Source organism: Triturus cristatus, chromosome 4_1 (assembly GCF_964204655.1).
Source record: "Triturus cristatus chromosome 4_1, aTriCri1.1, whole genome shotgun sequence".
In the NCBI taxonomy this organism is placed as follows: Eukaryota; Metazoa; Chordata; class Amphibia; order Caudata; family Salamandridae; genus Triturus; species Triturus cristatus.
This window is the reverse complement of record NC_140585.1, coordinates 523,541,263-523,568,359: the sequence shown is the minus strand read 5'-3', so window position 1 is coordinate 523,568,359 and position 27,097 is coordinate 523,541,263. Positions and strand designations below refer to the sequence as shown.

General features: G+C 40.1%; 1 protein-coding gene across 4 annotated transcripts in view; it reads left to right on the top strand.

Annotated features, from left to right (window-relative positions):
• ITPR2 (inositol 1,4,5-trisphosphate receptor type 2) overlaps positions 1–27,097 on the top strand; it is a 1,506,646-nt gene that overhangs the window by 1,118,409 nt on the left and 361,140 nt on the right. For all 4 annotated transcript variants that reach the window (XM_085652787.1, XM_085652785.1, XM_085652786.1 and 1 more), the window contains exons 41-43: positions 8,745–9,001; positions 20,606–20,806; positions 23,388–23,498. In XM_085652787.1, the coding sequence (XP_085508913.1) occupies positions 8,745–9,001; positions 20,606–20,806; positions 23,388–23,498 (569 nt within the window). The remainder of the gene's footprint in view (positions 1–8,744; positions 9,002–20,605; positions 20,807–23,387; positions 23,499–27,097) is intronic.

The following is a 27,097-nucleotide window of genomic DNA, read 5'->3' as shown; positions in this document are numbered from 1 at the left end:
CTAATGTGTTTCTTGCAGATGCACAAGTTACTTACCTTCGGTAATGATATGTCTGTAAGAAACATTAGTTAGTTATAGATTCCGTACCGCCCCACCCATCCTCCCCGTTCTGCGCACTGGTTTCTAGGGTTAAGGATATCCTTTCAGGGCCCTAGTTTTGTGCACCATTGGTCAGTGTCTTTCATGGCTCTGTGTTTCTGGCGCGGAAAGTCATGTACAGAACTGACGTCAGCGCACTAGGGGCGGGGGGGGTCTAAGTGGCTGCTGTGATATCATGCCGGCGACCCCAACGACGAAAGTGGAGCTGACCTTCGCCACCTTCCGATGCGCAGAGGAACTGCTGATGGAAAAGCTTTCCGGATCCAGTCTGACGCCTGGGGGTAATTCTAAGGCAAGGAATCTATAACTAACTAATGTTTCTTACAGATATACCATTACCGAAGGTAAGTAACTTGTGCATTACTAACCATCACACTCCTGTGTGGCATTAAGGACTATTTCAGCCCTCAAAGCTAAAAAAATGGCGTGGGCAGCAGAAAATAGTCATTTTTAATGGATATTGAATTAATAATTGGCTGTTGTGCGGTCATTTCTAAATTAGCCAGACAGCGACACAAGCGATGATGATGACAATTTAGTACTGGTTCAGAGCACCAGAAACCACCGGCTAAAATTAAGCACTGCCCCTGTGGCTCTGGACTTCTGCACTATTGTGCCCGAGTCTCAGAAATGGAGTCGTTGGGCAAGCCTGGAGCCTGACACCTCAATGGTTCTCTGAGATATGTCAAGTGGAAAAAACATGTGGAAATCACCTGAGGAGCCACTTTGGTGTTCAGCAGTATATATCACAGGGCATACCAATACCTTTCTCCGTCTGCTTTATTACTTCTGCTGGATTTAATGGATAGCCATGTAGAAATTCCATATTGACTTCCATCTTGAGCTCCATGGCCTCTCTGATGGTAGAGATGGCCTCCAACCTCCTTTCTAATTTGGCTGATAGGGGACATTTCTGGTCATCTTGAAATCTAAAATCAAGCGGAAAATAGCAATGCTTTCATTACATGTAACCCAGCTAATTAATTCCCAGTAACCTCACAGTGATGATTTGGGCAATCCTTAACATTTATTATGTACTTTTTTATGGGTTGATGTTGCACCTTAACTCTCCTTATCGCCATGGAGCAATACTCAACGTATAATGTAATATCTGTTGGTTCTTTCTTGTCTGTGATGCTAATCTGTTGTGATCCCAGTCCAGAACTGTGTTACTTTAGTTGATTATTGGATTATTTGTAGTTGTCATTTAAAATAATGATGTCCGAGAACAACCTTTATACACATTCTAGCATTTTAAAAAGCTAGTTTTTGGCAAGTCGCTGCAAGGACATGTTAAAACACTAAGTTTTATTCACTACAAGCAGCGGTGAGCCAGTGAAGTGGTATCGGGACCCAGAGGTGGTGGAGCTCCAGCCTGCCGGGCATGAGCTGCAGTGATTACCAGGCCTCCGCTCACCTTTATTACATGTGCTGCCTGGAGCACTGTGCTGTAGTCTCAATGACTATCTCTGAATACGATTAGATTTCAAGTAGCTGTTTATTGGAGCACCCACATACAATAGGTATATCTCTCTAACTTAATGAAATCTTAAGTCTCCAGCAAACCATAATACAGAGCAACCAATGGAAACACATGGAATGCTGCACTCTAGAATTCCATGCTCCTATGGACTTACAGTAACAAAGCAGCAGAAACAGAACTAAAAGTAAAAATAAATAATGGTAGCCAAAAAAAGAAAGAATAATTATACAGAATGATATTGTATGGAACTTGTGCATAACAAAATCATTGAATTTTTTTGGGTAATTTAACATTCCTGGAATCATTAGACAAGGATCTGTTTCCAATATTCCCTATTGACAACTGAACACTAGCATTGTCATCATCATTGTTCATTTTGTGTCTATGAATTGATTGACTACCAAAATCAGGCTTAGAGAAATCACCCATATCAGTACATACATTCTTATTTTTGTGTGCTAATTTTGATCAACTCCACCAAGATCTATTGCTTAATAAAGCTGATGTTTTTCCAACTTTAATAACTTTACAAGCTTTTGAGTATTTGGATCTCCCTTGTGACACATGCCAAGGCAATTTGATATTAACCCAGCCTCCACAGTGTAATGCATTAGATTTATGTTTTACCCTTGTTTGCAATTTACTATTTTTACTTGACACATTTATTTTAACTTCATGATATACTTTTTTCATTTCAACAACTGAAGGCTTATTTGGTAACCAACTTGGATTTAAACCTTGTCTAGGTTTCCTTCCTTTAAGTAATAAGAAAGGTGAAAACGTGGTACAGGGAGGGGTACAAATATACGACCAAATTAATTTGGCAGCATGTTCTTTGACATCAATTCTTGTATTGATTGCTAACTGAATCCCTTCTACTAGTGTCTTATTGAATCATTCCACAAGACCATTCGTGTTTGGTGAGTCTAGAGCACTGCGTATGTTTGATGCCAAGATTTTTGTTTTAAATCTAACTTAAATGAAGTAAAATGTACACCATTATCAGAAGTAAAAGAATTAGAATACTCTACTCTTCTAAAACATTTATCCAGAAAAGAAATCACTTCATCTGTGTTGGGTTTCAGAATCCATTTATATTCCACCTATTTGGAAAGGTAATCTATGATTACTAATAGATACAACTTTTAACTGAATAATCCCTCGTAAAGGCCTAACAAATCTATTGCCAAATCTTTTCAAGGCTCTTCCGGCAAGGTTTTCATAATCATCTCACTTTATTGCAACTTCAGGACTTTATCCAAATTCTGACACAAAATACCATTCTTTATATATGTCGAATTTTTGATAAGGCAATTAAAGGTCTCTGATCCATCTTCAACTTAAACTGTGTGCCCCACAGATGCATTTTGAAATGTTCAACAGATCAAGCGCAAGCAAGTGCCTCTCACTCAGCCTCTGTTAAGGTCTAGATGCAAACGCAATGGTATATTCTACATTCCCTTTAGTCTGACTCAAGACTGCACCTAAACCTATTGAACTAACATCCACAGTAACTACATTCAATGCACCATTAGAAAAAGGAGACAAAGGTTGCACATTTATCATTTCTTTTTCAAGCATTGCTAATAATTTCTGTTGTTCTTGCCACCATTCAAATGTTGCATCCTTCTTGAGTAGTGAGTGTAATGGTGCTGCAATTTCTGCAAAATTTTGACAAATCTAGAATAGTACTCACATAAACCCAAAAATGATTGGATTTGGTCCTTATTGCTTGGCTCAACAATATCTCGAATAAGTGTAAATGAGTCTTTTTTTGGTGCATTACATCTCCCAGAAATAGTATGACATAAATAGTCCACCTCTGTGGCAAGACACTTGCATTTATCTAAACGAATTGACATACCCTTTTCATTCAAAATAGACATTACCTTATCAAGAGTATAATAATGTTGATATTCAGAATTGCTGTAAACCAAAAAATCATCTTGAAATGCTACCAGATCATCCGTATTTTTGAACGAACAAAACATGAGCTACTTAAATATGAATGTGACAGATGCCAGATCAAAAGGCATGTGTGTGTCAGAATGTTCCATCTAGTTTTATGAAACTAGTGATAGCATGAGAATCCATTGTCAATTCAATTTGATGATATTCCACTTTTGAATCAATAATGGAAAATAAGTTGCATCATCCAATTTTGCTAGTAGTTCTTGAGGATGACAGTCCACCAGAATGTGCTTATTGTCAGATCTTAAATCCACACACATGCGATCTACTGTCTTCTAAACTTAAACAATGGGAGATACCCATTCAGCCACATTGACTGGGTCAGTTACATCTTCTCTGCACATTTCCATTAGCATGAAGAATAAAAGTCACTCTGAACATATAACGGAACATGCCTTAATTTATGCTTAGCCAGCACCGCATTAGTTTTTAGTAGAACGTGATCAGAAATCCCTTCACCTTACTCAGTTGTTTCCAAACCAAATCCTTATGTTTCTCCAAAATAGCTTCTAATCTATTATTGCCCAACTGACAATTGTATAAACTCTGCACGTTTTCTGCAATATAAACTGGATTTTTTGCATTTGAATTTAACTTCATTCTCATTTTCCCTGATGGCAGCAACCTAACACATTTAAACCATCAATAGCAACATAAACTTTTCCGAAAGTGAATCTATTCTGAAACTTAATTTTAGTTAGGAGAAATCCAAGCATATCAATTCTTTACCTCCAAAATCAAATACTCTCACATCATTAGGTTCCAATTTTTTATCATTCCAAATTTTATTAAACTATTTATCAGATAAAATGGTTTAAGGAAAACCAGAGTCCAACATAACTTTCACAGGAATGTTATCAACAGAAATATCACACTCAGGTGGAACATATGGTTCATCATCAATTGCAGTGGCATCAGGCGATTTGTTCACATTCCCATACCCTACACTTTGATGAACTTCAGCTGTGTTTCACTTTCCACCACTTTCATTAGTTCCTCTCATACAGCGAATCATATTCTCACATTCACAATAATTAGACTCACAATCAATATCCTCTGTTACTACAGAAATCTTCCTATTAAAAAGTGACTTACACACATTTCCAAAATGTCCAATTTTCCTGTATTTAAAACATTCCTTTCCATTCGCTGGACAAACTGTAAATTGTGTAGAATGTGTTTTTGAACGACAATGATCACAACTTGACTAGTTAACGTTGGTGTATTGCTATTAGCAGTTGTAGTTTGTTTGCTCAATTGTTTTGACTTCAATAACTTTCCTTTCACATTAGAATTTTTGACATTGTCATTGCAAGTTAACACTACAACGTCTGTAGTAACCTCATCAACGTTGATAGTTTTAAATGATTTTATTACTGCATTCTAGACTTTTAGCTGTATTTATTGCTTCCAGTAATGTGGGATTGCGCTGTTTTATTAACTGATTTTGTATCTTCTTATTAGAACAGCGTATAATTAGTTGATCTCTAATAGAATTATCAACTGTTGCCCCAAAGGCCCAATCTGCCGCCAAAACTGTTAAGGTTGACGCGTATGAATAAATTGTCTCATTCAAAAGTTAGTGAGTATAATGTATACCTTTCCATCGCAATATGAGGTTGTTCTGAAAAACTCTTCTTAAGTCTCCTAACTGCCTCAGAAAAACTGTTGTAATATCTGTACCCAGTGGTGGTAACATAGGTGGTAAGTGTGCAATTTATTAAATTGAGCAATAAAGCTTCTGTCCTGTGTAATTGAAAAGAATCCCCATTATTTGCCAACATGTAATTTCTAAAAATTCCTAAACCATTTTTCCGATTTCCTACTAGGCTTATTTGACCTGTTCAAAAATGGTGGCAGTGGGTTTCCACATGTAACACTCATGACGTATTAATTTGTTAATGATTTTGCACTTTTGTAGTAACGCAACACCTAAATCAAGCTGTGTACTATTTTACTGAAATACATCATATTCCAACAGACACAATGGTGTGCCAATCTCCACAGAAGAGACTCTAATAATGTTGGAAAGTTTGGAAAGTAAAAAACAAATGGTGCGTCAATCACTGCTGGTACACTAAATAATGTTGAATTGGTGGTGTGCTAATCACTGTTAAAGCGCTTGACTATAATGGTGTAGCACGGTGTGCTAATCACTGCCGAAACACTTGACTAAAAATGATGTCGCACGGTGTGCTAATCACCGCTGAAATGCCTATTAAATATTGTTAACTGCAAAACTGGTATCTGTATGTGCCTTTTTGCCAGATGAAACAACAGCGTGCTAATAACAAATGGGTGGAAGTATTTTTTAACTCAGCAGAGCGTCTAATTGTTTAATTAACGCACACAATCCGCATGTGGAAGACACCACGAGAACAATACACGGCTTTGTTTGCTAGTCAAAGATGGCCACCAAAATGTGACGCAGATGTTGAAACCCACTGTGTTACAGTTATTAATGCACATACGCACTACCTCTGCTATCTTAGGCCGGCAAACAAGTAATGTTTTGGAAATACAGTCCAGGACGTTTTCCTGCTCTCGACGACCCTCATGGCCATTCTCAGCTGACAGCATCACAATTGGAGGGGCTGTTGGTGAGCGGCATACTCTTCAAATCTAGCTCCCGCTCTCTCTAGCAAATGTGCTAGAAATGGTGAGTGCTCCGTAACATAAATGGAGACAAATTGTCTCCAAAATGTTGTAGTGGCAATGATGATGTCTGAATACAATAAGATTTAAAGTAGCTGTTTTTTGGAGCACCGACATACAAAGGCTACATCTCTCTAACTGAATGGAATCTTAAGTGTCTAACAAACCATAATACAGAGCAACCAATGGAAACACACGGAATGCTGCACTCTTGAGTTCCATGCTCCCAGGAACTTACAGTAACGAATAAATGAGTCTAGATGACTATACTCTGGCTTGGGTTTAAACTCCGTATATGTGGGGTCGAGGTGGGGCCTCGCGGGTGGCCTATGTCACACACATCAGAGCCAACACAGTGCAGACTCACCTGCCCTTCAGAGAGGAAGCCTGTATGTGTGGACAGGCTGCGGGCTGTCAGCTGAGCTTTTTGTAATTGGTCATATAGTTTCAAAGCAGCTCCATTTAAGACAATTAACATGTGGAGCATTGTTGGCCTGTGCTGCACTTGCCCCTGAGTGTGGCTGCTAGCTGGTCACTCTTACGGCTCTCTGCCTGGTTTGTTTTCTTGTGCTCCAGGACCTCACATCCTGCAACCCCCCATGATGGCGTGAACTGCAAGGAAGGTTGCCGGGTTGCTGCAAGACGGTGAGCACCTGTCTCCTCCACTGAAAGCTCCTTTCCTTTTCTTAAAAATATACATGCCATGACACTTTGCTGTCTAGAGCCCCCTCCTCCGTTCCATAAGATCAGAGAAAGGAGCCTGGATACTTTTGGCTGAGGTTCTCCTAGAGAGACCCCTCTTAGACAGGAAGCCATGCAGCCTGCCTGTACTGAGCTTTTAACCTGCGGAGGTGGCTCTAAGCGTTGATGGTGTGGATCACAGCATCCTCTTGCAAGGGCAATCCTGGCATTGCTGCTTGTGGCACCTCAAGGCAGCCCTGGTATTTTAGCCAACAGCACTTGGCGAGTTGGCACTGGAAGTCCATTTGTCCTCAGAATAAAGATATAAAACAACACAAGCTGATGTCGCCTTTGACATGTGTCTTCTTGACTTTATGGATGGAAACTCACTGCCCTGTGCCTGGGGCATAGTGTGGTGGGGGCTAGAGATGGGTCAGCTGGCTTTAACATCAGGTAGTTTATCCTATCTACCCCGGCATACACATATATTCTCTGTATTTTAAAGCGTAGCTGTGAACATGACTTCTCCTACACATCATAGTGTTGAGAGCCATCGTGTTTTTCACCACTTTGCTGCAATTTCTGCTAGACCCTCTTTCTACACTCTGTGCCGCAATAGACCCCAACAAATGCTGCCCTTTTCTTCATATATTTTGTGTGCAGTGGGACTATCCAACAAAGTAGAAAGTGTGATGTATCTGTTTGTTTGAAAGACCTGTGTCATGCATTTTCTTATGGGGTTTAGGAGTCTGCATGCCTTGTGGAGTGCAAAGAGGAGTTATCTTGACTGGCAGAGTGGCGTGGCTTGCCCTGTAGGGAAGAGATGTACTGTGCATTGTGCCCTAAGGAGGTACATGAACTCCTCGGGGGCAGAGCGGGGGTGGCAAGGGATGCCATTGCTTTTGTTTTTATAGATTGTAAGCACAGACTTCATTTGGCTTAACATGGTATCTACACCTAGCTCCTTTTTACGAGTAACACCTCACTCTTCGTATCTGCTGTGGGTGTGTCCCTGGTTGACTAACCTGCCTAATATACCCCTGCTGACATCAGTGTAGGTATGTTCTTTTTTTAAACTCGCATGCTTGCAAGTTGCAGCCAGAGGTGAACCCCCACTGGTATTGTCAACGCCTCAACCCACCCTCACACACACAAGGATCTAGAGACTTTTCATTAGCATCCTAAACACAGGACTGGCTTAAGGCTTTGCTATGGCAGTGGTGCTGGGGCATAGCACTGTGTGTAACCCGGGGCACACCGATGTGTGTAACTCAGCGCACCAAATCTGGATCTGTCTCTTTTGCATTACCGACAGGTATGGGGACCCATTTTGCTTGTTTGCATTAGGGCCTGTGATACCTTAGCAGGACACGTTTGTTGCAGTTGAGATGGGTCCCATGCATCCCGAAGCATATCTCGCATCATATGGGGTCACTTGCTGAGAGTGACTTGACCCATTTCTCGATGCTAGGAGTCAAGCCTCTTTGCAAATGATAAGTTGGTTATACAAGTGTCAAAATTAATAATTTGAATAAATCATCCCTTAATTCATTTTTTAAATAAAGTTTTTGCACTGATTAACAAAACGGCGTTCTCATGCATTTCAGGTAATTTTTCATTTTATTATAAGATTCTGCCGGGCCCGCAGAGTCAGTAATGCAAGGAAGTGCCTGAAACTCGTTGGACCGTTCTGGGTACTAAGGAAGTTTAGAACAAGAACAATCTGAAAGGAGCAGGAACACATTCTTGCTGTGTGGGTGTTTTTTTACAACCATGTAAAAGATCTTATGTTGTGCAGATGACCTATAGCATGATTATCCTGCATAATCCACATTTGTTTTTGTTTACACTACAGCGAGGGACCCCCAGCTGCATCTGAAAGAGGGAATGAAAGGGCAGCTAACAGAAGCAACTACTGCAACATCCAAAGCCTACTGTGTGTATCGACGAGAGATCGACCCTGACATAGATGGGATGGCGGCAGGAGGTGATGGGGGAGGAACAGAGGAGAAGGCGGCAGAAGAAGCTGTGATTACCCCCGCCATAGCCATCATGCAGCCAATTCTCCGGTTTCTGCAACTGTTGTGCGAGAACCACAACCGGGAGCTACAGGTATTAATAGGATTATACCCATGCAAATTTCTCTTGAGAACTCTGATAATAAATCTCAACCATACACCCCAACTATGACATTTCACTGGCCAGGTACCCTCTTGTTACTACTGAATCACAGGTAACGTTGTGGTTACACCTTCACTCCCCATTGGCTGAAGGATAGTCAGTGTCAGTGCTGTTAAATATTTCAGAGAAGTTTGCCAGCCCATTTGCCCTGCCAGTGTGGAAAAAACTATACATTTATTGAATGCAGACTTTTTATCATACAGATTTTCACAAGTTTTATTCTGCCTAAATTTGGAGCACTTCTGCTCAATTCGGGTGTTCAGTAACCATAAGATGAAGTAGTTATGAATCTTTCAATTTATTTAAGTCATTAGGATGGAAAGAGGAAAATGTGTAATCTTCTTCTGCCTGTAATTATAAAAATAAATCTGTGCTCTGCTCTTCCTCACATGCCACATGTGTTGTAAGGCCTTTGAATTATTTCACTTTGTGTGTTAATATACTTAAAAAAAATCCTTTGTTTCTTGGAAACAGCGACAGTCCTTGTCTCGTCCGTCGACATCAGGTAAGTCAAAAACAAAGTTGAGATATAAGTTGCAACAGTAGCATAAAAAGTCCAAAAGGGGCTTGTTCACTTCCTACAGTTCCAGAGGGTGCATGACATTAATGCTGTGTCAAAAAAATTGTCTAAAAATATCATTATAGAATATTGGAGGTAGGTATATTGTGTTTTATGCGTTTAATATCATTTTTAAGTATAGGTGTATAATAATATGGATTTCTATTCTTTTGCAATATTTTTTTATTTTGAGGGGTATAACTTAATCTGTTAATTTTAGTTGTTTTCTAATATTTTTAGTAGTTTTATATTTTTTAATTACTTTTTGATTTGTGAGAAAGGAGGGTAGGAAGATAGTCAAATATATATATTTTAATTTTTAATACGTTTAATAATAAATTAATTCGATTATAAACTGTTTGGTAATTTTATATTTGTTTGATATTATTTTTATATAAAATTTTAATGTTGAGATATTTTAAGAATAATTTATGGAAAAAATTATATATTTTTTCCCATTCCTTCCATACTGTTCCTGTGGTGTGGGGTAAGTAAATTGAACGCCCCCCCCCCCCCCCACCAAAAAAGTCCAATGATTTCTGTACTGTTGCTTAGGCTAGTTTTAGAATACTAAATGTGAACCCTGCAAATTCGAAATCTATTGGAGTCAGAATAGTAAATCACAGCCCTCCAGATTATAATCCTCTCCCTACTGTTGCTTAGGTTGGAATGGAAATAGTCAATCTCACCACTCCAAATTCCATAGCTTTCCCTGCTGTTGCTTATGTTGAACCTCTCCGAAATCCAACACATTCCTTTCTGTAGTTTAGTTTGGAGCATGATTGGAAAATGTTGTCCTTCAAAAGTGCAAACTTTACTATTCTTTTTTAGGTTGAAGTGAGAGTAGTAAATGTATTTGTTTTTGGTTTTATTTTTATTTAATGGAGTTAAACTGTTTGTTTGATATTTATTTCAATGTTTTTATGTTTACTACTTTGAATTAGAATACATTTCTTACTCCATTTTGAGGAATATATATTTCTTCTATAAATTGTTGTAGTTTTATTATATTTGTATTTTTTAACTTTGGTTGTATTTTATTATTGCAAATGTACATTATATATATTTTGTGTGTTTTAATTTGTAAGTTATTATTTGTTTTAATTTTTTTAAAAGTGCTTATTGTTTACTAAATATATATTTATTTAAACTCGTTTTTAAGTAGTATTTTTGTTTTAAAATATTACCTATATTTTAAAAATTGACAATGTTTTTAAGTTAATATATTTTTTAAATACTTTTAAATATATGTACTTCCCTACATTATCTTATTTTGCATCCACGATATTTTGTAGATTATATTTTTGTTGTTTATAGTGTGATTATATAAAGTCTATATTTAGGGTCCCCAAATTCTTGACATATTTGTTTTTCGTGATAATTTTGACATCAATATGTAATTGAAGCCTCCAGAGAGAGTTTACGCAGTTGTTGCGTATACAGCCCTAATCTGCCTATATCATCAGACTCTTACCTGATCCAGACTAAGAGCCGATGTGCCCTGAGTTTCCTGGCCCATTCATCATACTGCAGCAAATTGAGGCCTTCACAAAGGTCATGCTGCAGTTATTCAGAGCAGTTTTGGTTCCTTCTGGCAAGCTTTCAGGCCTCATTGAGCATTTGGAGACTCTAGGTGGGTTTCTCCTGACGGATCCTTCCTCGGTGCCTCCTGACTCCATTTAACAATCATTCACCTGCTGTCAGATGGCCCACTGGGTATTCCTGGATGTTCTAGTCGTGGCTCTAGTCGTTGCAGCTCTTGACCCTGCACCAGGTCAAATGTCCAATTCAGAACTGAATTTGATACATTCTCTATCTGTATTTTGATACAAGATTATGAAATTTTAGCCTGTGGCAGCCGAGGGCTCCTCAACAGTTCCCTCATTGTGACGTCAACATTACAGGAGGCTGGAGTCTATTTTCATCTCTGATTCAGACATAATCCAAGGCCTTGAGCAAGCCTACCAGGACAACAATGAGAGCAAGATCAGCTACTCCTTCATTATACAGGTAAGAGTCTATTGTTATATTTGCAAAATGCTAGTGGTCTAGATAACTCAACCGAAAATAAACTTAACTCTAATGGATCCACCCTTCTACAGAGAAGAGTGACCCCATTTACAATGGTGGTTTGCAGTGCTGTGAAGCCCCTTGACTTGCACCTACCTATTTTTGATTTTAAAGTCTGTCTATTTACAGAAATGTTAAAACCCAGACTATCTGAGCCCTAGTTTGTTTCTGTTCAGTGGCTCATACAGTGAATGCCGGATTGCAGCTTGCACCAAGCCTTGTACTGGACCTCCAATGAGCACCTGATTAATTGCCAGTGTGGCACTCTCCTGGAGGCGATCCTTTTTGGCACATCTTGCTCCAGGACACCTTCTGCTAGCAAAGTCAACCTGAACCATTTTCCTTCAGTTCCATCTGGCAGGAAACCAAAGCAAATTTATGCCTGACCAAGATTTGTGTTACCTTGTGCTTCACAGGCTGTTCACTCATTGAATGCTCATTCAGGGCTGACATCTGTAATCCAGATCCATGTCTTCCGATGTCCGAGGTAAGGGTGATTGTTTACAGAAGCCAAAGGCATAAAAAACCTCCTTGCTGATGAAGTCTTCATGGGGTTGTGGAAACCAGGAGTTGGGAATACAGGCAAGAAAATCCCAAAAGTGAAAAGTCAGGATCAGAAAGTGGAGAGAGCAAGGAAACAAAAAAGAAACGCTGCTTTGTTGTGACAAACCCTCCAACTAGACTGAAACCTTTAAATTGTCAAAGAACAGAAAAAGGAAATGACATCAAACAGCACATGGCAGAAGACATAATGGTTTGGGAAAGTCAAGAAGAAAACAATGGAGTAATAGCCATGATGGAAAGAGAACAAAAACCTAAAGTGAACTAGCTGCGCAACCACCCTAAAAGGCAGCTACAACTCTTCAAATAGATGATTGCCTTTTTGGAGTTTTAGCAGCAAGGACCTCAAAAGCGAAAAAGATTCAAGTGAAAACCTCCTCCAGCCTGCAGCTGTGGGCATGGTATGGAGTCCTGTAAACCCCGGGAACCATGGAAGTCCGTAAACTACTGTGGTTCTCAAGGCACCCAGGCAGCTGTGAAGTTAGAAGCTGTGGACGTGACAATGCTATTTGCCTCTTGGTTTACTATAGTCATGGTCTGAAGGATATGGCGAGTGAGATTTTGCTCTCCCTGAGGATTGCAGAAACTCCTTCACACAAATGTTGGAAGATGGCAGGATGTGGCCACAGATGATTTAGGGTCTGGTCTAGACATCTGAAGCTGTGTTAGTCAGGCCATGGGCACCAGTTTAGTTACCTAGTGGAACGCCTGTATGTGGATGACTGATTTTTCTGGGAATGTCCAGGCCTCCTCGATGGACATGCAGTTTAAAAGTGCCAGTCTGTATCGGATCAGGGGGTTTCTACAGTAGAGTGTTTTAAACACAGCAGAGTGTGTTGCATGGCACGCCTGTAGTCTCTATTTTAGACTCAACGCCTTAGGTTTACGTATTTTTCGTTAGGTAGCTTTTACCACACTTTTCTACTAATGCGTGAAAGTGCTGTATGTACATCTCTGATAGGCACTGACACCCTTTAGTCTGTATAGATAGTTTCAGACTTGTACAGTTAGAATGCAATGTCATTGTTCTCCTTTCTTCCTGTGCTATTTAGGAAACACTTTATTTTACCTCGACAAAACCGTAGGAACAGCTCTGCGCCTCGGCAAGAGTGTTATAAGAACAGTACTGTGTTATATAAACAACTTCTGTGCTAAGGCTCAGTGAGAGGAACATTTCCATGCTGGGATTATGACAGAACTTCTGTGAACTGTGACTGAGATGACCTGCCCTGCTGACTTCAACCTCCATCCTGCTAAGGAAGATAGCCTGTACATTGTGACTGGCTTCCTGACACCTAAGACCAAGGAATGGGGGCTAGACCATCACAACGGATCTGGCAGAAGGGTACTCCCGCTACGCTCTCTTTAGTGTAGGATTAGATACAGATAAGAAAAAACAAACATTAGTAACAATTACCATGGTTGAATTGTTCGTACTGTTTACCATTCTAATAGTGCTCATTACAATAAAATGTCTCCTCTTTCTAATAATTGCAGCTCATGCTTTCTTTGCAAGAGTACTATCATTTCAATAAATGTTTGATAATACATTGCTGTATCTTCCTTATATTTACATTGGGCATGCAAGAGCGACCAAATAAAAGATCTGTTTCTGCGGATTACTTGAGAATCAGAGTGTGATGTTCAAGGTTGCTTATAACATCTGTTACTCTGGTCAGTTTAGGGGTTGGATGTGGTACTGTGAGCTATCCGAAACCCACCAGCACCTACTGATAGTATATGTGAACTGAATCCTTATATTGTGAAGTTCCTGTTGATCTAATACACTGTCCTGGTATATTTGTAGGAACCGTATAGCAGGTGATAATATTTGATTTCATCCACACGAGCTGCAGGCTGCCAAAATGCTTTAGTTTCCGTTTGTCCAGTCATTTGGGTTTGTTTTTATTATGCTGCCTGGTATGTTGTTGTGTTATTCCAATAGGTCCTTCAAATTGTTCAAGTTGGTCATGACCTCCTCTGTTGTCCAGTGCCTCACCCATGTCTCAGGTGCTGGAATATTACCCTATCATCCTGTCTGCAGAGGATCAATCTGGGTGCGAGCAAGGTGATATCTGAGTCAGAGAGGAGCACAGACTGTGACTCCCTTATCCCCAAGAAGTACAGGGGATTGAGAGCTATCTTGGACCTCAGGCTTCTGAACACCTTCCTGCAGAAGGACTGGTTCAAAATGCTGGGGTTCTGGCTTAGATTCTGTCACACTTGGGCCCTGGAAACTGTATGGTTTACCAGGACTGCAGGACTGCAGTCCATGGGCATACCTAAAGTTCACTGTCAGGAGAGAGCATTATCAATTGTTCCCTCCGCTGTTCGACCTTACCCCAACTCCACAGTTATTTACGAAGGTGATGCCACTGATCACATGTATTCCTATTCCACGGTGACTGGCTTCTGAAGACACCACCTCTGCTACTAGTCATAGACCCAACTATCAGTGAGTGTTTCCTTGGGCCCATTTCTGGCTTTTTATTTAACAAAGCGAAGTCCTAGCTACAGCCTGTAGAGTTGCTCTGCTTCATAGGAGCCATCCTTTACACTGTGGGGCAAAGGTACTTTCCACCCCTGCTGCAAGTCTGGCACCTTTGGTCTCTCATACCGATGCTTTAGGCGCAACCTCTTATCCTGGCTTGTATGGTTCTGATACTCTTTGGTTTTCTGGCCTTATGCATAGTTTTAGTGGCTCAGGCTCATTAGCACATACGTGCTCTGCAATGGAAACTTCAGCTGCAGAGGGCCAAGCGCTAAAGGTTCCTGTCAGATCATATTCATATCTCAGGCGAGGCAGTCCAATATCTCTGTGGGGAATGACAGAGGCCAACCTGATGTGCAGCAGACCATTAGCTTCTCCTCTACCTAGACATCACAGGTGTGACAGGCGTGTTGTCGCCGGACTGATGAGGTCACCTGGAGACTGTGCAGATCAGAAGTCTCTGAGCAGCACAACCATGTCAATCTTCTGGAGCTGTTGGCCATGCACCTTGCCGTCAAGGCGTTTCTGCCTTCCAAAAATGGAAGGTCTCTCCATGTCTAACAAGCAAGATGGTGTAACGATCAATGGTTCTGTTCCGCAGGAGCGCCAGGAATCCTGAAGAGAAGTCCTCAGTCTCCCCCACGCCCCTTCTGCTCTATCAAACTCTAGAGCTAGGAGGAACGTTGGGGAAAACAGGGAAACAAAACAAGGGTAGGCGGGGGAAAAAGGCAGGTCTTGTGGTGGACAACTTATGGGTAACAGGCAGGCCTTCACGGCTGTAAAACAAAAAGGCTTCGTTAATGTGCATTTATCCACCCTCACTTGTATAACCTTGAGCGAGTGGAAAGAAACCTACCACGCTATCTTGACTCTGGGAACTCTCAGCACGTATCTTATCGTAGATGCTAGGAACCCTATGTGAATATACAAGTGTTACCACCAACAATCAATCCCTCTATAGACAATATATATCTAACTGTAGTTGTCTCGCTTACCCCTATCTTCTAACTAGTAGGAGCAGGCGGAACGCTAACTTCTTTGTTTTTCTAATGATCGTCTGAGGTGAGTACGTCACCGAAGGGCTGCAGGGAATATGAGTGTGAAAAGAACGTAAGGGATACACATGAACAACCCCCCCCACTTAAACCCGTGCAATGACTACTGTTTACCGTGTCTGTTGGGGAAGTACAGCTGTAACCTACGACAGAACTCAAAGGTCCACGCCAGTTTCTCCTACCTAATAGTGGTATATGAAATATAAACGGAACTGAAGAAATCCAAGAAAACAATATCCCTCTAGCCCAGAACAGTCAGAGAGGCTCCTTAACCGCAGGGTTAGTTTAGAAAACGCAAGATACTGAAACACAGGTCCCAGTGCTTAATTCAAGAAGTCCACAACAGTGAGCTGCATAGAGAACAGCCCCGTGAGTAACACCAAGCTACAAACGCCGAGGCCTTACTTGGAACCGGAGGCTTCTGGAAGGTAGACGACTTCAGTTGGTAAATGGACCAGCGCACGTCTACCGTTGCTGCCCCAGTGAATACTGAAAATCCAAACACCACGCCACACAAGGAACAGCACGGCCGCTCGTACTGTTCGCTACACGGCGACCACTAAACCGGAAACAGGAAACACGCCGAAACAGGAAGTCAGGCAATACACCGAAGGACGGAAACAGGCTATCAGCTAGAACGCTAAGCAGCGTTAGAAACCCTCAGTGCTCCTTAAGTACCCTCCGCATCTCCAGGCATGACCGCGGGGCATGACAGATGGTTGCCATGGTGTACTGGTAGACGGAGGGTGGCGTTGGGTCTTGTGATGGCTGGTCTGATATGGGATTTCCAACATGGTCAGCCACCTGGCGGCCTCTCAACATCAGAGTGGACAAGCTCAGCCAGGATCAACTTGCCGCTAAGGAGAAGGAGAGATTTTCTTTGTTTTAGGACTAAGGTGCAAAAGCTGGACAATCAACTTTGACTTATCTATGCTGGTTCTAACAATGGAAGGCAGTCCAGAAGACAACCTTGTCAAGATGGTTTGACGTCTTTATAAAGGTGTGATACATTATAGTCAGGGAAGTACCTCTTGAGTGCCTTTGGATTTGTTTAATCGGACCTGAGCCTGTCACAACTGTCTTGACCAGCTGGAGGTTTTGCTGTGGCAGACATCTGTCATGCTGCTACATGCGGGTCCATCAAGGACTTCCTGGTGTAAAGTCCACTCGTCAGACCCCAGCCTTTTTGGAAGGTACTGCTTGGATATAGATCACAATTTTGGTTAGATGTATCCATCTGCAGAATAAGTTACTTACCTTTGATAACACTCTTTGTGGTGGATACTCTAACCCACATCAGATTCCTCATTGCCTGCCCTCTTTTCCATTCTGTGGAAAGGTCCCAGGCTAGATTTGACACGCTTGTCTGTCCTAATTTGTCAGTGGCTCTACATTTGTGTTGTGAGAAATATATTGATAAAATAATGTCAACACGCAGGGGTGGCACGATTATGTGGCTCCATGTCATATCCAGAGGCAGAGTGGAGTTCACTGGTGCCACCTGCTTGCTTACTGGAGGTTTTGGAAGTTACCAGGTACAGTTTGGCATCTGGATGGATTCACACGTGAGGAATCTGCTCTTAAAGCTTCCACCAGAAAAAGCATTATCAAAGGTGAGTAACTATTTTTTTTGTTGTAATTACAAATTGTAGCTGCATAACAGTTATAGTCTCATGTTGGAAAAAGACTGGGAAGGAAAATGGTTGGATGAAAAAAAGTGGGGGCAATAGGGATGTGAGAGAAAATTACTAGCTATATTAGTTTTCCTGAGTACTGCCAAATGAACCACATAATTCAGGCAAATATAAACATGGGATAAAGGAAAGTTGGGTATGTAATGAACATGGAAGTGCCAACGTAATAACGTTTTGTTTGAATGTATTTATTTATACAGGAATTTGGGGCATCAAGTACAAATTGTGAGTGCTAAATGTGACGGAAATCCATTACCAAAGGAGAGTCTCCAATAAGGAACTCAAAAGTGGTCCCCGTTGCAAATATATACACATATTTTTTCATTACAGTCAATAATACAGCTTTATAGACCGCCGTAGCACGCTATACAGGGCCTTAAAGGCCCACTCGGCGAAGGCCTTTAACAAGGGAGCAGGACTTTAATGCCAGTAATGCCCAGCTATGGAGGGCTATAAGGCTATTAGAACGTTCCACCACTAGAGGGCAGAATGTTCTAACAAATAAAACCAAGCCTCACGGAGCCCGTGGGAATTTTAGTCCCCTCAGGCTCCAAGAGGCCTTGGTTCAGAGCAGCACTGTGAACGACAACATTGTAATGGTGGAGCTCCGGGCTTCCACCAGCCATTAGGAGCCTGGAGCACTCCTTTGTTTACAGTGGAGTTCCCAACATTCCAATGTTCTAATAACTTGTATGTCACCCTATAGATTAAACAAGTGCTGGAAAGAAGGAACCCAAATGCCTTTTGAAAAGACTTTGAGTTTAGTATCAAGATACAGGGCAGCCAGTGAACAAAGTTCAAGTCACTGGGCCAAGTCCAGTCTGGGAAATGGAGGGTCTCGTATTACAACACGCCCTCTTCTTAATATACAAGATAGAAAAGAAGTTGTGTATTGACCGTGGTGGGCAGCGACGCTATGCTCAATCTGTTCTAATCCTAAGAAATAAGTCGGATCTAATTTAGATATTTAAGAAAGATTACAATTGCTTGGAATAGAGTGCCCCTAACTCAAACCAGCGAGGAGAGCGTTCAGGTTCATCACACTTTCTGAATTTTAAAGTTTAGTTTATATTAAATTACAATAAAGGGGACTCCTTTCTGCAGTTGTATTGATGTTAGGAATGTTTCTATGTTGCTAGTAATCAATCCACAAAATGAGTGAAAAAGCAGGTAGACATCCAGTGACTTCCTTTTAGGTGTCTCCTAACAGTGTATGCGCTGTTTATGCAGGGGGTATTGTATACAGTAAAGGGCTTGGAGCTCGCACATTACTTACCATTTGCTGGCTTAATTGGTATTCTTTTTGGCTACCTCCTTATTGGCCACCATATGGCTCACAGCACTTCCTTTTAGTTCTCCGGCGCATGGACCTAGTACTAATTGATTTAATTTCATTAGTGTTGTTCTGCAGGCTAACCGCTGCTTGTGCTGTGATTCAGATACTATTTATTTTTATAAAGCTCTACTCTTGTCTCTCTCTAAGACAGTCCACAATACTCTGTGCCCCTTCAGTGTACTGTACTACACTGCACTCCACTTTGTGTCACTTAACTGTGTAACACTCTATGCCACTCCAAGACACTATATTCTACAACACTCTATGCCACTCCACGCTCCACCACTCTAATCCCTTCCTCTATACTCCCTCCATGACACTCCACATGACTCCTCTCTACTATATGCTACTCCACAACACTCCACGCTGCTAAATAACCCCCTATGCCATTCCATTCTATGACACTCTACTCCACTCTGCACCCCTTTACTCTACACCCTTTCACTCTACTCCCTCCATGACACTACACGCCACTCTACAACACTCTACGCCATTCAATGAAACTCCACAACACACTACTGTACTCCACTCTACTCCACTATACAACACTCTATGCCACTCAAAAACACTCCACTGTACAACAGTTCACTCTAGTCCACTCTCCTCTAGACCACTCACTTCAAGCCATACTGAACAACAGCCACCCTGGTGTGTACAACATGGCTAAAACACATTGGCAAAACAATTGGTCTTGCATAGGTGATACCTATTGACTGCCTATGCTTATTTCAATAGTTATACAGCAGCCTAGATGAGTGGAGTTATTCAGAAACATTACTCTTTGGACAAAATAAGGGATTTATTTCCCATGTCAAATCTCCAAAATATACCTTTGCTGAAGGAAGGAGTTCTAGTAACGTTTATCAAATGTGTTACTGCTGCAGAACGATGGAGATGGCAGGAGGTGACAGCATGGCAAATAATGTGTCTGAGCTCTAAGAAGGTTTGTGCACATTCTGTGAGGACAGCTGGCAGATGATGAAAGACTAATGTGTGCTTATGTGTTCCCAGCCTTGCTTCTGCGTGCTCATCAAGTTGACATTTCAGCAAATACATAAGCCTCAATAAAACAAGTTAATGGAAACAATTGTAGTGATAAATGTGCATTTACACATTTTCATAAAACAATGTGTCTGTCGAATCTATCATTAAGACTATTGTACAGCACAGGTAAGTGGAAAAAGCACTGATAACTGCCTCACAGATTCCACAAGACAATCCCTTTAGAGAGGAGCACAATTTGGCCTTGTATTGCCTGAGACTATATCACAATGAATGGATTTAACCCTGTAATCTGTTAAATGTGTTTGTCTATAACCTCTGCACATAAAAAACAACATGCCTAAAACATTTCTGAACATCCACATAGAGAAATCTGCTATTTATTCCATTGTGGTTAGATGGCAGGCATTATAACACACTGGAAGTTCTGGCTTGCATGCATATAGAGCCTCCACCATACGTAATAATGGCAGTGGGTATCATAGTATGCTTCACACATATATCTCTCTACTTATTACATATAAAGAAGTGTATGTGTCTTAGAGTAACTAGTGCGTTTGTACATGATGAAAAACATAATGTGTATATCTCCACAGATCCTGTATGTAAAACACATGCTTCTGGTTAATGTGTTTCTGTCACTGTTGTTTCGATTTTGTCATATTCCTCTTTGATAATCTTACTGATACTCTGGTCATCTTATCACTCATGGTACTTTATATTTGCACTGGCCTGGATTAAACCTAAAATTGTCTCTTCTTCTGCAGAACTTCCTGAGAAATCAAAATAATAAAACAAACTACAATTTGGTTTGTGAGACCCTTCAGTTTCTGGACTGTATTTGTGGGAGTACAACTGGTGGTTTGGGTCTCCTGGGCCTGTACATCAATGAGAGGAATGTGGCGCTGATCAACCAAACACTCGAAAGCTTGACGGAATATTGCCAGGGTCCTTGCCATGAAAACCAGGTAACTACAACAATGATTTTGTGCATTAATACTTTCTGAATACTGTGACTGCTAAGTTCAGTGGTAATCAAAGAGTTCCTATCTGGTAAATTTGCTTAACAGTGGTTTGTACAGGCCTCCACTTTCAGGACAACGTAACCATGCTGAGACAACCACCCTTCATAGTATCTGAGACTTACCATTGTTGAGGGAGGAGAGGGGTCTTATGACTCTATCAAGGATTCGGTTCTTGTGAGTCATGGCCCCTTGCCAAACTCAACAATTATCACAGCTTTCTTCCTCTACAGGACAGGAAAAAAATGCACTATGGCATCTGGTTATCAAAATAAATAGCATTTATTGAATAAACTTGCAAGAAGGTTTGCAGATCTTCATGATAGTTCATACTAGAATATTGTCATTGGAACCCTCCAAGAACTTACTAGTCGCTGGCAGATACATACCCAATTAGCATGGAGGGGTCTCATACTTTTATCACAATTATTGCGACAAATCCTTACAGTTGTGAGTGAGCTAGCACCCACACCTACAGAAGCGAGAAAGAGCTGTCTGTAACTACTTCCATTGTTTAACTGGGTGAGTAAGTTACTTTTTTTTTTATATATATATTTTGCCTGTTCATAAAATCCTAATAGCATGTATGGAAAATATGCTGAAACACAAAATCTACATTTATTACAAAAACAAACATTTTGGCATTATTTTTATAAGACAAAAGTTTTCATTCCAGGTCATTGAAAAGATACAATTGATTACATTGAACATATCAACCAACACACATTAAAATGTATTGATACAATTGTTTACTGCAACTTGGTCATCAATATTGTCCAAATGTTTTAATATTCTAGGTTGTGAGGAATTGCCGGATATACCCTATAACTCCCATGTTTAAAATGGGGAGCAAAGAGCTGATTTTCAACTTCTCCTGTATTGGGGTTTTATTTTATTCTGTGTAGCTCGCAAACCTCATGGGATCATGGCAAAATGGACCAGACTCTTTTGGTGTCAAAATTGATTCAACTTGCATGTTAAAAGTGTACAAAGCACACCGTCGTCCTTTTACAGCAGGATTGCCAAGCACACATGTACTAATTTATGCTGGTACTGTTGGGAGTGGATACGATAATTTCTCATGTTTGCTTGCTCAAACTAATGTGTAGCTTGAGAACCCTTCTTTATTCAGGAATAGAGAGTATTCTTAAAATAAATATGGATATCCTCCTATCCCAAAACTACTCAAGTAAACTAAACATTGAGTTTAGTTTTTGAAATGAATTGAACTGAACATTGAGGGCAAATTAGAATACCAGTTGGGCATAGCACCCTTTCCACCATTTGCGATCATCACCAGTCTAGGGTTACCTGAATATATTAACCTGCTTGTTTGGGAGGGGCTGATTTAGTTGTCTTAATTGGTGAGGTATTCAAAAGCTGAACTATAAGGTGGCAGCTACAACACCTTGTAGACTCTTCAAATGCCACTGGTCCAGATAGAAAGTCTTAAACATTTTTATGTTTTTAATATAACTAATTGATGATGTAGGTGAGTGGGGGGTAACTCCTCAGCTCACTATCTAGGTTGATATTTGTGTCAAACATTGTAGAGATACCAGACAATTCTCAATGTAATATTGCTGCTTTTGGCTTATATTTATTCACTATTGATAGAAAACCCTACGGTACGGTTGCATGTTTGAATTTAACGCCACTCCTCACTATGTTTCTTGCTGTGTAGTTCTCTAAAGAATAAAAGATGGAGAATTTTAGGAGAAACCAGTTCTAGTGAAGAAAGAATGATTATCTGTAATAATAGTTCATCATATATTAGCACAAATCTATTACTACTTTTCCAGTACATAAGATTTGTCAACAATCAATTAAAAAGCCCAATTGGGAACAAGATTGTTTTTTATAAACCTTTGTTAAATAATCTGTTCGGGCATCTTTATATGATGCTATAAAGATGTCACACTGAGAAGTCATTGTTAACCAGTTAATAAATAGCTTTATTTTTCTTGATCTACAAATCTCCTTCAGTCAAAATCATGGGGTCACTATCCATAAAGCTACTGTGAAATTGATCCTACTATTTTGTGTGTGAATTGAGACAGCAGAGCAGGAGCAATGTTTCTGGAAAACTCCTAGACAGAAGTCATTAGATAAATGTTTTACATAGCTCCTAAAAGTTTATAATACTTGTTTGAGAAACAAATGTCTTGTAACTCAACTTCTAGATATTTGCTCTCTGGAATTTTAAGGGAAACTTTACTTTGACGCCACACAAGTGTTTACTATTGGTCCCATACAAGTGTTTACTACGGTGTTTCTGCTAGGAAAGTGAGCAAAACAGATAGGACATGCCATGCCCATATATGTTTTTGATGAAACATTTCCATTAAACGGTGTGCTACTGATGTGTATGAGGGAGTATTTGCCTTTCTGAAGTCCCATGTTTGTTTCCGTTTCATCTTTTTCATGTATTTATTTATAATATGATGTAGGCCTCATTAAAGCTAATAGCTATGAAATACAGAGGAGTTAATGCTATCTATTGATTTGAATTTCAATGTTTTTACAGACCTGCATTGCTGCTCATGAGTCTAATGGAATTGATATTATTATAGCATTAATACTCAATGACATTAATCCCCTTGGGAAATACCGCATGGACTTGGTACTCCAGCTTAAGGTACTGTGTGGATTCTGACTCATGTGAAATGCATCAATGGTGTAATTTTTTCTTTTATTAACATGTTGGTTATTTATGGACACTTTCCGTAATAAGCATATTAAGTTTCAGTAAAATTCCAGATGATATTTACATTACTCTTAAATTCAAAATTATGTGGATAATTCTAACACAATTAAATTCAAGCACATTTTACTCATAGCGATAAACCCTTTCACTGTTGAGGTGTTTGCACACCTCTGTATTAGTTGTTTAAACACATGTAAATCATTTTTCTCGTTATCCACCCATACAAACTATATATTTATTCAGAACATTGAGGGCTGTATATTGATGCAAAGCCAGTGCCAGTGTTCCATTGTAGCATGAACATATAATGAAACATGTTGAGATATTGCTATTTTGTTGCATTTGTCCCATGAACAAACTCATTAAAATTATTTCCCTCCCTGCTTGGAGTCTGCCAGTACCAAATAATTGTGGGCTTACTTAGGTCTCTAAACATTTTTGGGATTACTGGGTCCTCACCAGGGCTGGACTGGCTACTGGGCGTTTTGGCATGCTGCCGAGCTGGGGGCTGATGTCACTGCGGTGGTGGCTAATTTAGTTGATGGAGACCTGCGTGTGCTTCGAAATAAACAAAGCAAAACGAATTTCGTTCAGCACACGCAGGTCCCCATCAACGAAATCAGCCCCAAGCTCGGCAGCATGCTAAAACGCCCGGTAGCCTGTCAGGCCCTGGTCCTCACTTTGATCTGTGACTGTGATTCTGAAATGTTTAACTAAATTACTACGTAATAAAGAATCTCCTATATTAACCACAACATATACTTCACTTCACACAGATCTCTTATATATTGAAATGAGTATAGGATTAAAAAGCTTTGCCCTGAAGAAGCAAGTTCTCTCATGAAACACGTCTTAGCATTGATGATATAAAGTTGAGGTATTTTCTGGGTTAATGAGAGATCTTAAAGAGACTTGCAAATATTAAGGACCATGAGAAAACTTTACATTACATCTTATGGCACTTGTGATAAATATCCAGTCAGTCTTATTACGTTTGTAATAGAGTGACTCATCCACCAAACTCTAAATCAGGCCCTAAGTTTTGAATCAAGTATGAAACTTGTATCAGCAACAATTTGCATCAGCGTTTAGAGTGTGTAACATTGTTGTCAAAAGCTTCAGAATTATTTTTTCAAGGGAATGTGTTCCCCTAGGTCTTGTGAGTGAGTGAGTCAGACGAATGGGTTTTTAACTGGTTTCATCAGGTATCTACACATTAAACACCGGGGAATATTTTGACGGGAAACATTTATTGAGGATATCTGCTGTAGTTGAGCCCAGGTAAAAAACAGAAAGAGCAGTACTCTCAAGGAATAAACTAGTAAATAGGTACTCAGTCTACAATAAAATATTGAATTACTATTGGCATACAACTTAGATTTTCTATGTGACTAAATCCCTCATTTACACTCTACTATCTTCTAGGTCCCTGTGATAGTTGTATCTATAAAATATAACAATAGCTAATCAAATATTCTACACATCATATTTCTTTTAATTCTATAGCATTTATTTATATATTGCAGAAGTATCATGACTTAAAAAGCATTGTCCTTGTAAAAATGATATTAAGATCATTAGGCCATTAAGTGCTTAATTTTAGCTGGTGGCTGCCCGTGGTGGCTACCAGCACTTATTTGTCCTCCTCAGATATTTACAGAGAGCAAGAGAGGAAAAACACCCAGAGAGGACAGGCGAATGAAGAGAAAGACAAAACAAAAGTCACAAACAGAGAAAGCAGTAAGATAACATGGCAGGGAGTGTCTTGTAGTGCATTCAAATGGCCTGAGGTCGATTCAAGACTACACAGCCTTGGAATTTGGTGCACTGTAATTTAATATTACCAGTTGTGGGCTTTAGACACCGGCACTCATTCTTTTACAAATTAAGCACTGAGGGTGTCTATATTTGTAAATTATTCATGGCACACCCGTGGGTAGTCCAACAATTTGTCACCAGTCTGTATTACAGGTGCTAGTCCTTCAAGCATTCCAAAGCAACCTTTATACACTTTTCTGCTTTATGCTTTTGTGTTGAACTAAACATGCTGAATGGTCGATGTTTTTTGCCTAAATGATTGGAGACCTCCTCAGAGCGCAATAAGGTGGTGTGTAACATTTTTACTATAGATGAAAATATATATTTATATAGGCAACTCATAGTTATCAACTGTTATAACACACTCCATCTGAACCCGTAATTTCCATAATAATAAACTGACACAAAAGTGCCACACTCTGTGTCTGTGCAATTTGGCTACAATCCTTTTATGCCACATGGTACAGCCATCAAAACGTTGTCAGTCATTATGCTTATGGTAGAGAAATCCATGAAATTCAACATAGGGTAGAGAAAAAGTTCATCAAGGTGAAAACCGCTCATAGATAGATTGTGGCGTGGAATGCGTGCATCTCCTGTCATGCATGGTGCCCATGTACATAGAAAGTGAAAGAACCAGCACACTGTACAGAGTCCATCCTGCTCTTACTAAATAACACTTACCAAGTAAATCAGCCAGGGTATCCATGATCCAGCATCAATAATATCTGCTGTGAAAGCCAGGTAGCTAAAAGATAAGATTGCAAAATGATTATCCACATCTGTGGCCTACATAAAGGGTGCTCGTTAGGCATGCCAGTGTTTCTTACCCCAGTCATAAACCTTATTGTGTTTCCTTTACAATAACTGGAATCTTGAGTTTATTGAAGGTTTCAATATTGTATTTATGTATGTTTGCGTTGATCATAAATATGCTTCTATTCATGCAATGCTTGGCGATAGTTGTCAAAAGTGTCATCATTGACTTTTCCATAAGATGTGTGTAAGAAATTGGGCTATTAATGGAAGGGGGTGAAAACCCTACTCCACCACAACTACAATTCTGGTCAGGGGAACAACTAAAGTGTCTAAATTGATCAATTCTTAACACTCTGGTAGCTTGGCACAAAAGCAGTCAGGCCTAACTTGGAGGCACTGTGCAAATTATTTATGCAACACACAAACAGTAAGAGAGTGAAAATACAAAAAAAGAAAAATCGCAAACCAACTTAGAAAAACAGAGTAAAGTTTAATAAATAAAATGAGACCACACTAAGAATAATACAATTAGTAGAACCAGATGTATGCAGTTTTAAAGGTTTAAGTAAAAATAGCACCAAGAAGCGGAAAGTGCTAACCGTGGGTATCTCGTCACACTAGACCGGGGCAGTCACAAGTTCAGGTCGACCGCAATGGAGTTCTGGTTGGATACATGGACTATGTTAGTCCCGCTTAAAAAGTTACCTTCTCAAAGTCGGGCGTGCAGAGTTCAAAACTTCAGAATTTCAAAGGAGGAACTCAACTGATGTCAGCCAGAGGTTCAGGACCTGGGTCGGTACCTCTTGGATATCAGAAACTCTCTCCAGTACAGACCAGCAGGGCTCAGGTGATCTAGTTGCAGGTTCTGGCAGACCCAGTTGCAGTAGGTCAGAAAAGCAGTTGCATGGACACCTCTTGAGCTTGTTGTAGCCCCGTAGCTCAGAAAAGAAGGT